The sequence below is a fragment of the Gadus macrocephalus genome, chromosome 2 (assembly GCF_031168955.1).
Source record: "Gadus macrocephalus chromosome 2, ASM3116895v1".
In the NCBI taxonomy this organism is placed as follows: domain Eukaryota; kingdom Metazoa; phylum Chordata; class Actinopteri; order Gadiformes; family Gadidae; genus Gadus; species Gadus macrocephalus.
In genome coordinates, this window is record NC_082383.1 from 21,349,277 (window position 1) to 21,359,286 (window position 10,010).

General features: G+C 46.7%; 2 protein-coding genes across 2 annotated transcripts; both read left to right on the top strand.

Annotated features, from left to right (window-relative positions):
* Positions 1-68: 68 nt before the first annotated feature.
* On the top strand, positions 69-4,881 carry LOC132469902 (transmembrane protease serine 9-like). The gene is made up of 8 exons (XM_060068048.1): positions 69-259; positions 707-963; positions 1,140-1,237; positions 2,637-2,895; positions 3,146-3,314; positions 3,442-3,710; positions 4,119-4,255; positions 4,564-4,881. Exons 1-8 carry the CDS (start codon positions 114-116, stop codon positions 4,864-4,866), a joined length of 1,638 nt encoding a protein of 545 aa, XP_059924031.1. The 5' UTR covers positions 69-113; the 3' UTR covers positions 4,867-4,881.
* Positions 4,882-5,092: 211 nt separating this feature from the next.
* Positions 5,093-9,524, top strand: LOC132473674 (transmembrane protease serine 9-like). The gene is made up of 4 exons (XM_060073887.1): positions 5,093-5,281; positions 5,729-5,985; positions 6,162-6,259; positions 8,720-9,524. The coding sequence occupies exons 1-4, from the start codon at positions 5,136-5,138 to the stop codon at positions 9,119-9,121; spliced, it is 903 nt and encodes a 300-aa protein (XP_059929870.1). The 5' UTR covers positions 5,093-5,135; the 3' UTR covers positions 9,122-9,524.
* The last annotated feature ends 486 nt before the right edge of the window (positions 9,525-10,010 follow it).

The window sequence follows — 10,010 nt, forward strand, 5'->3', positions numbered from 1 at the left end:
TAAGGTTTCTATTTCATAAGCATTACAATGTTTGTTGACCTCTTCCATTTCTGTCTTCTTTGGCCCACCCCTGATGGTCCCTGGTTCCAGCGTTGACGTGCGGCAGCGCCCCCATGAACACCCGCGACAGCAGGGGGCTGGTGCAGTCTGCCGGCGTGTGGCCCTGGATCGCTAGCCTGCAGGTCAACGGCACGCACATGTGCGGCGGCACCCTGGTGACTGCGGATGCCGTCTTGAGCGACGCCTCATGCTTCACCATGTAGGTCTGCTTCTATCTGTTGTGACGATGAGGCTGTAGCACGTCTGTTCTGTGTATGTTGCGTTGTGTGTTTTATCCGAGCAAAACCATGTACCAATCCTTTCTTTCAGTTTTTACAGAATTTTACATTTTACAAAAAGGGGGGAATATTTCACACCTGACAATAATAATCCCTTTGCCCTTGCTATCACTCAATGGTTACAGTCATTCATCGTCCACACATTTATCAAGCGGTGTACAACTTATTTGCATGAATCAGAGTGTCCAAAAACGCATGTATCAATCCTGAGATATAAAATAGGTCTGCCGTTGTTGTTGAGTGACAAGCCTATCTGCACCGTGATCCAATTGGATCAGGGTTTCTTTTACATGACTGTTTCTGTTTTGATATCCTGTTTCAAATGGCCGTCGATCCCTCACCCTGGTGGTTTCCCTCCCTTCACTTAGGTACCCCAATGCCTCCTACTGGACGGTTGAGTTGGGCCGCCGGAATCTGAACGGCCCCAACTCCTTCAACATGACCCTGGGGGTGAAATCCATCACCCTCAGCAATCTCACCGGGGACAACATCGCCGTGCTCATGCTGTCCAGTCCACCGAGGCTCTCGGACTACATCCAGCCCATCTGTCTGGACCAGGGGATGGGCAGCTTCCTGAACAACACTTACTGTTGGATGGCAGGCTGGGGCATGGGCCAGGGAGGCGGTGAGGACCCCCATCCACAACGCACCCCCTTCTAGTGTCAACAAGGCTTTTTGTTACAAAATCGGATCATTGATTGTAGTTCTACTAGACTAGTTCTTTGTTTCAAGCACTCAGCGTGACTCTGTATATTGTCCAAACTGTTCGGTTGACCGTGACTTTCTCTGACCTGACCGCAGCCCAAGAAACCCTGCAGGAGTTCAACACCACGGTGGTGGGTTGTAGCAACACGTCATCCAGTGACTACATCTGCACCGAAGCGCTGACTTTGAGACAGGTAAGGAAAGGACAACAGTTCAGAATCCTGTTCATGGCTCACAATCAGTGGCGGTGGGTCAATAGAGGGCGCTAGGGCGCCGCCCCTCCATGAAGTATTCACTTGAATATATCTGCCAACTATTAATCAACTATTATCAATACAAAATAAATCAACAAAAATACATAGCGTTTATCCTCGTTTAATTGTGTGACATACTTGTCACTCCCAGCAACCATTTAAATGCGTCTGAACGTCAATGATTTGGGCCAGGCTAGTTATTGGTCTCTCGAATTAAAGCCTTCCTCCAAGTCATGGGCGCTAGCCACGTTGAATTCAATGAAAGCTCGCTAACTTTTTGCTGTCTATCAAGCAGAGACAGCTTTTCATTGGCGCAAGAAAATTTGCCCTCGGGTCGCATCAGTGTGCGCCCCAGGCCAATGGTATTGCTTTTCTTTTTTGTTATCACCACATGATTGGACAATTCAGCGAATCAATCAAATAGGCTACCTCCCTCAGCAGCATTTCGCGCAACACAACTACATGTAGAGAGGAGATAGAATGCTAAATAGCAGAGAGTTGTAAGCACTTTCAACCCTTTACAGTGGAGGAATTGGACTCCCCAAGCAATGTTATGCTTAAAGGAGCACGTAAGTTACATATTAATTAAGTCCTTCGGCCTGTGGCATCTAAACAAAATGAAGCAAATGTCCCATATTTCTAAGTGCATTCGAAGTAGACATTGAGACTCAAATCGACGCTATAGGACAGTGATAATGATTTGTCTCAATATCAGAATAACAACAATGGGTCAAATAGCAATGGCTGGTTGAATGGCCATAAAGTAGGTCTGTATATGCAGTGTGAGCTTGTCCAGGCCCTGCAAGTCAGGATGTAGGCTATGAAACTGAATGAATAGTAGGTAAAGAGGTAGTGGCCATCCCCAAGATGCACCAGAATACAGGAAATCAATTCTGCGGGGGGGGGGGGACCCAGACCCACTGTCTATAACTGTGCCCCACCGACATTTTTGATCAATAGCCGCCACTGCTCACAATGCCAAAATGTATGTTCAAGATTTACATCATAGCCGTTTGCCTTAGCATAATGCCTAAGTCATATTTTAAAGTTCATCGTGTATTTTGCGTAAAAAGTTAGAAGATATAGATATAAGATATAGCCAATGAGGCCCAGTGAATCAGATATCACAATTTGGCCAAAATATGACTTCAATATGGCAATCATGCCCTGATGCTTACGATATGTGAGAATTGCGCATGATTTGTCATTGGTAGGCTACATTCATATGTTACAGTCTTTTTCAAGCTAGGGATGGACACATGTTGGTGCTCTGGAGTTAGTTTGGAGGGCTGTGTGAGGCTAGGTGCCGGTGGGGATGACAACGTGTGTTTGGTTTCAGGGTGACGCCGGAGGCCCCCTAATGTGCAAGAGCGGCAACTCTTGGACCCAAGTGGCCGGGCTTCCCAACGTCATGGGCAACAGCAGCATGGTGCGCTCAGAGAGAGCCGCCGACCAGTCCATGTTCACCTCCACAACGCGATTTGCTGGCTTCCTGAGGGAAACTCTGGGGAGTCTGCCGTCCCCCGCCAACGCCACCACAACCACCGCCCCCACCACCACAACCGCCCCCACCACCAGTCACGCCCCCACCACCACCAGTTTGTGTATAGCATGTTATCTTTGCATATATATAGGCATTGTATATTTTCATGGATAACTACCCGTGACTTTATTTTACTCTTTTTGGTATTGTGCAAAGTGTATTTTGAAAAGAGCTATATCAATGAAATGTATTCTGAGTATACTATTAAAAATCAAGTGAGGCAGAAATGTGGGCTTTGTCTTTAGTCAGGGGCACTGCAGCAGCAGGCGTTCAGAGGCCATTGCTCCTTCTCTGATACCTTGAACCTTTTTCAGTGTGTGGTCGGGCTCCTCTCAACTCCAAGATCGTTGGAGGAGTGGATGCTGCTCCGGGCACCTGGCCCTGGCAGGCCAGTTTGCAGACGTCTGGTCACTTCTGTGGGGGGTCTCTGATCAACAATTTGTGGGTGCTGACTGCTGCCCACTGCTTCACCACGTAAAGTCAATCTTCTACATCCGGCAATAGCCAAAACATTTTCCTCATCTCTAGTTCGTCAACAACTCGATGAACGTTAATTTCAGACGAACGAGACTAACGGTGACGTTTTTTCCTTTCCGATCAGAACTGACACAACAGGTTTCACGGTCTTCCTGGGCCGTCAGGACCAGGCGGGCAGCAACCCCAACGAGCAGTCCAGGACCATCTCCAGGATTGTCTGTCACCCCGATTACAGTTGGTCCACCAACGACAACGACATCTGCCTGCTGGAGCTCTCCTCGGCTGTCGACTTCACAGACAACATCGCGCCCGTCTGCCTGGCCGCGGACGGAAGCACTTTCAACAGCGGCATCATCAACTGGGTCACTGGCTGGGGCACCACCTCGTTTGGAGGTGGGTCTTCTTCTTCTGGCGTATGTCCCTAGACCTAGTCCTGAGTGTCGAGGTGTCTCTGAGACAAGACACCTCACCCTAACTGGTCCTGACGAGCTGGCTGTCGCCTTGCATGGTTGACACCGCCGACGGTGTGTGAATGCGTTCATGAATGGTTGAATGGTTGACCATATTGTGAAGCGCTCTTAGTGGCCACTGGTTAGAAATGCGTTATATACATGCAGACCATGTATCATTTAACTAGTTAACATGTGTGCCACAGTTTAGAGTGGGGTCTCCGCACTTGCATTGTGTACTGTCTGACCCACTGAGGGGGGTCGATACGACCGTGAATCAAGTCTTTTCACACAGCAGGGCCCCAGCATGAGCTGCCTTTTCAAAGTCCAGTTTCATTCCTTCCATTCATAGGTTCAGCCGCGGACATCCTCCAGGAAGTGGACCTGCCCATAGTGGGCAACAGGGAGTGTAACTGTAGCTATGTGGGCGATATCACCAACAACATGATCTGCGCTGGATTGTCGGCCGGAGGGAAGGACTCGTGTCAGGTAACTGTTAAACAGTCATGTTTTGAGAGGAGCTCCCTAGACTAGATTAGATATTTTTGTTCTGGACAACAAAATTCAGTTTAGCATGCAAAAATAGTGCATTAGGTGAGGCAGGAGGGATGACATAGTGAGTTAGGCCAAATAGCGCAAGAAAAAGTCATTAGTGCAAAACAAAACGTACCCCACCAATTCAGCATCAGACACCCAAAGCACAACACCAATCATAAAGGACCTGGCAATGACTCTGACTTCATGCAGTTTGAGGTATTTTGCTAACCCATCGTGGCTTTGATCCTCTTCCCCTAAAGGGTGACTCTGGGGGTCCTCTTGTAGGCAAACAGGGTGTGCAGTGGGTCCAGTCGGGAGTGGTGAGCTTTGGTCTAGGATGTGCCTTGCCCAACTTCCCTGGAGTATACGCCAGAGTGTCAAAATATCAGGCATGGATCAACGGTACCATCACCACCAACCAGCCCGGCTTTGTTGACTTCCGCTCCGCGGGAACCGACAGCGACGCGACCTTCAACTGTGGCGACCCTCCGTCCGGCCCAGTCACCGCCTCACCGACCGCCCCTGCACGTAAGTGGCCTTTTGTCTCCATCTGTGGACAATGAGGGTGTTGGATACTCGGTCTTTGTTGACACACGTTGCAGTGGTACCCTAGTGATATGCTAGAGTGCGGAGGTAAAACAATCATTTGGTCATTCCTGTGAGACCAGTTTGATTACTTCCCTTGACTAAAGCATCGGGTCGCGGCTCGGCTAAAGCTCTAAGGTTTCTATTTCATAAGCATTACAATGTTTGTTGACCTCTTCCATTTCTGTCTTCTTTGGCCCACCCCTGATGGTCCCTGGTTCCAGCGTTGACGTGCGGCAGCGCCCCCATGAACACCCGCGACAGCAGGGGGCTGGTGCAGTCTGCCGGCGTGTGGCCCTGGATCGCTAGCCTGCAGGTCAACGGCACGCACATGTGCGGCGGCACCCTGGTGACTGCGGATGCCGTCTTGAGCGACGCCTCATGCTTCACCATGTAGGTCTGCTTCTATCTGTTGTGACGATGAGGCTGTAGCACGTCTGTTCTGTGTATGTTGCGTTGTGTGTTTTATCCGAGCAAAACCATGTACCAATCCTTTCTTTCAGTTTTTACAGAATTTTACATTTTACAAAAAGGGGGGAATATTTCACACCTGACAATAATAATCCCTTTGCCCTTGCTATCACTCAATGGTTACAGTCATTCATCGTCCACACATTTATCAAGCGGTGTACAACTTATTTGCATGAATCAGAGTGTCCAAAAACGCATGTATCAATCCTGAGATATAAAATAGGTCTGCCGTTGTTGTTGAGTGACAAGCCTATCTGCACCGTGATCCAATTGGATCAGGGTTTCTTTTACATGACTGTTTCTGTTTTGATATCCTGTTTCAAATGGCCGTCGATCCCTCACCCTGGTGGTTTCCCTCCCTTCACTTAGGTACCCCAATGCCTCCTACTGGACGGTTGAGTTGGGCCGCCGGAATCTGAACGGCCCCAACTCCTTCAACATGACCCTGGGGGTGAAATCCATCACCCTCAGCAATCTCACCGGGGACAACATCGCCGTGCTCATGCTGTCCAGTCCACCGAGGCTCTCGGACTACATCCAGCCCATCTGTCTGGACCAGGGGATGGGCAGCTTCCTGAACAACACTTACTGTTGGATGGCAGGCTGGGGCATGGGCCAGGGAGGCGGTGAGGACCCCCATCCACAACGCACCCCCTTCTAGTGTCAACAAGGCTTTTTGTTACAAAATCGGATCATTGATTGTAGTTCTACTAGACTAGTTCTTTGTTTCAAGCACTCAGCGTGACTCTGTATATTGTCCAAACTGTTCGGTTGACCGTGACTTTCTCTGACCTGACCGCAGCCCAAGAAACCCTGCAGGAGTTCAACACCACGGTGGTGGGTTGTAGCAACACGTCATCCAGTGACTACATCTGCACCGAAGCGCTGACTTTGAGACAGGTAAGGAAAGGACAACAGTTCAGAATCCTGTTCATGGCTCACAATCAGTGGCGGTGGGTCAATAGAGGGCGCTAGGGCGCCGCCCCTCCATGAAGTATTCACTTGAATATATCTGCCAACTATTAATCAACTATTATCAATACAAAATAAATCAACAAAAATACATAGCGTTTATCCTCGTTTAATTGTGTGACATACTTGTCACTCCCAGCAACCATTTAAATGCGTCTGAACGTCAATGATTTGGGCCAGGCTAGTTATTGGTCTCTCGAATTAAAGCCTTCCTCCAAGTCATGGGCGCTAGCCACGTTGAATTCAATGAAAGCTCGCTAACTTTTTGCTGTCTATCAAGCAGAGACAGCTTTTCATTGGCGCAAGAAAATTTGCCCTCGGGTCGCATCAGTGTGCGCCCCAGGCCAATGGTATTGCTTTTCTTTTTTGTTATCACCACATGATTGGACAATTCAGCGAATCAATCAAATAGGCTACCTCCCTCAGCAGCATTTCGCGCAACACAACTACATGTAGAGAGGAGATAGAATGCTAAATAGCAGAGAGTTGTAAGCACTTTCAACCCTTTACAGTGGAGGAATTGGACTCCCCAAGCAATGTTATGCTTAAAGGAGCACGTAAGTTACATATTAATTAAGTCCTTCGGCCTGTGGCATCTAAACAAAATGAAGCAAATGTCCCATATTTCTAAGTGCATTCGAAGTAGACATTGAGACTCAAATCGACGCTATAGGACAGTGATAATGATTTGTCTCAATATCAGAATAACAACAATGGGTCAAATAGCAATGGCTGGTTGAATGGCCATAAAGTAGGTCTGTATATGCAGTGTGAGCTTGTCCAGGCCCTGCAAGTCAGGATGTAGGCTATGAAACTGAATGAATAGTAGGTAAATAGGTAGTGGCCATCCCCAAAATCAATTCTGCGGGGGGGGGGGGGGGGACCCCAGACCCACTGTCTATAACTGTGCCCCACCGACATTTTTGATCACTAGCCGCCACTGCTAACCATGCCAAAATGTATGTTCAAGATTTACATCATAGCCGTTTGCCTTAGCATAATGCCTAAGTCATATTTTAAAGTTCATTGTATATTTAGCGTAAAAAGTTAGAAGATATTAGGGCTGCAACTAACGATTATTTTAATAATCGATTAATCTGTCGATTATTTTTTCGATTAAAGCGATGAATCGGATAAAAAAAATAAACATTTGGAATTGCCGCATCTTTATTCAAAAACTGAACATTACTTCAAATTCACAGTGCAGACTGAAGTGTAAAAACACCAGGTTATTGCTCCAACGTCCCGGAACTATTAAAAGTAATATTAAATAATAAAAAAATTAAAAAAACATAACTGGGATAACACAAAAAAAAACATACAATGTATGATATACCTTAATATGTATATAAGGGATGTCCATGGTTAACCGGTCGAACCTATTGATACCATTTTCGAGACTCCTTGAAATAGAACTTGTAATATTGCTTTAATTGCTGATAAGATGATAGTTCAAGATAGGACATTGAACAGGTCACAATTCTATCTTTACTATCTATTTTATATTACTGGGAAAACAAGTTTTCACCAAAATCTCAATTATTATTATTATTATTTTTCTGTTGCATTTGAACGCATCAATCATATTACTGAGCCGACCTGAACACATCACACTTGACATTGTTTGTTACCATTGGTTCGTTTTTAAGCTAACTAGCTCTATATCCTGCCGATTTTAACATGGATTTAAAAACTGCATTACTATTTTTAACTGACGGGACTTTCTACACCGTCCGGTTGCGTGATTACTACCGCTGCTTTGAACGACTGTTGATGCACGCGGTGCCGACTCCGAGCCCGTCTGCACAACGTCTACAGCAGCAGCAGCTGACAGAGTTTTCGGTTGGACTAGACGGATACTGAGTTGAAGGAGTTTTTTTAACCCAAAGACAGTGAAGGTCCAACACTTTTATGTAGGCCTACAGTCCAGTTTTAAGATATGACCAAAATACAAGCTGTGGTCGCTCACACTAAAGCTCGCTGTGGGCGTGCATGAACCATGAACCAACCTGTCGGCGGCTGGCTGTAAACAGTGCTGCGCCTATGAGTAACTTATTAATCGTGCGACACAACGAATCGACGACCAAATTCGTTGCCAACGCATTTAGTAATCGATTTTTATCGATTTTATCGATTCGTTGTTGCAGCCCTAGAAGATATAGATATAAGATATAGCCAATGAGGCCCAGTGAATCAGAAGTTATGGCAATCATGCCCTGATGCTAACTATATGTGAGAATTGCGCATTATTTGTCATTGGTAGGCTACATTCATATGTTACAGTCGTTTTCAAGCTAGGGGTGGACACATGTTGGTGCTCTGGAGTTAGTTTGGAGGGCTGTGTGTGGCTAGGTGCCGGTGGGGATGACAACGTGTGTTTGGTTTCAGGGTGACGCCGGAGGCCCCCTGATGTGCAAGAGCGGCAACTCTTGGACCCAAGTGGCCGGGCTTCCCAACGTCATGGGCAACAGCAGCATGGTGCGCTCAGAGAGAGCCGCCGACCAGTCCATGTTCACCTCCACAACGCGATTTGCTAGCTTCCTGAGGGAAACTCTGGGGAGTCTTCCGTCCCCCGCCAGCGCCACCACAACCACCGCCCCCACTACCACCACTGCCACCACCACCGCCACCACCGCCCCCACCACCACCACCACCGCCCCCACCACCACCCCCACCACCACCCCCACCACCACCACCGCCCCCACCACCAGTCACGCGTCAGACGCAGGCTTCTCCATGTCCTACCCCCTCCTCCTCTCCTCCATCTACCTCTTCTCTGCGCTGGTCTAAAGGTAGCGTGGCCTGGAAGGGCTCGACTCCGGTTCACGTTGTTTGGATCTCATGGAGGGAAGTATGTGATCATATAAAGAAACGATCACACAGCATCTTGTTGCTGGAGTCGGTGGAGTCTCATCTTACACATGATATATAGTTTGTGTTGATCATATTACCTTTTTGCTCTGCATGTGAAGGTGCAGAGTTATAAATACATATCTCTTTTTGATATGTGCTTCTTATTTTGTTTGGGGTTGGAATTGTCTTTCGTTTAGCTAGCAATGGTTAGGAGAGACTAAAGTTTGGGAATGTAATTACACTGGGGGTGTGTCATATGACCTTAACAAGCAGAATAGTCAATTTCAAAGTTTAATTTTAAAAATAAATTCAGTTAAACAAGTTGATCATGACAAATGAATACCGCTGTAGAGGTTTTTGAAGTGTGAATGCCCGATATGAGTACTTAATAATACCATTACAGTTGGGTTAACAGTCAATGGGAACCCAATGTTTCAGCAGTAATACAAACAATATGGCTGGGTTGCACCAACATGGATTGATTAATCCGGGTTTAGGGTTTCTATGGTAAGTAAATCTAGGTTAAAACTGATTCATAATTACCGCTGTAGAGGTTTTTGAAGTGTGAATGCCCGATATGAGTACTTAATAATACCATTACAGTTGGGTTAACAGTCAATGGGAACCCAATGTTTCAGCAGTAATACAAACAATATGGCTGGGTTGCACCAACATGGATTGATTAATCCGGGTTTAGGGTTTCTATGGTAAGTAAATCTAGGTTAAAACTGATTCATAATTAATCACAGATGTGTTGCACATTTTAGTTGTTACTCTGGATTAGGTAAACTAGTTTAAACAAGGATTAAAATGGGATTAGTTTGTG

What these genes read in the sequence shown, in the direction of transcription:
- LOC132469902 (XM_060068048.1), top strand. Translation starts at nt 114, where the DNA reads ATGAACACCCGCGACAGCAGGGGGCTGGTGCAGTCTGCCGGCGTGTGG. An exon ending in GGGCATGGGCCAGGGAGGCG is followed by an intron (nt 964 to 1,139) that starts GTGAGGACCCCC and finishes ACCTGACCGCAG; the next exon opens with CCCAAGAAACCCTGCAGGAG. An exon ending in GGGCACCACCTCGTTTGGAG is followed by an intron (nt 3,711 to 4,118) that starts GTGGGTCTTCTT and finishes TTCCATTCATAG; the next exon opens with GTTCAGCCGCGGACATCCTC.
- LOC132473674 (XM_060073887.1), top strand. Translation starts at nt 5,136, where the DNA reads ATGAACACCCGCGACAGCAGGGGGCTGGTGCAGTCTGCCGGCGTGTGG. An exon ending in GGGCATGGGCCAGGGAGGCG is followed by an intron (nt 5,986 to 6,161) that starts GTGAGGACCCCC and finishes ACCTGACCGCAG; the next exon opens with CCCAAGAAACCCTGCAGGAG. An exon ending in AAGCGCTGACTTTGAGACAG is followed by an intron (nt 6,260 to 8,719) that starts GTAAGGAAAGGA and finishes GTTTGGTTTCAG; the next exon opens with GGTGACGCCGGAGGCCCCCT.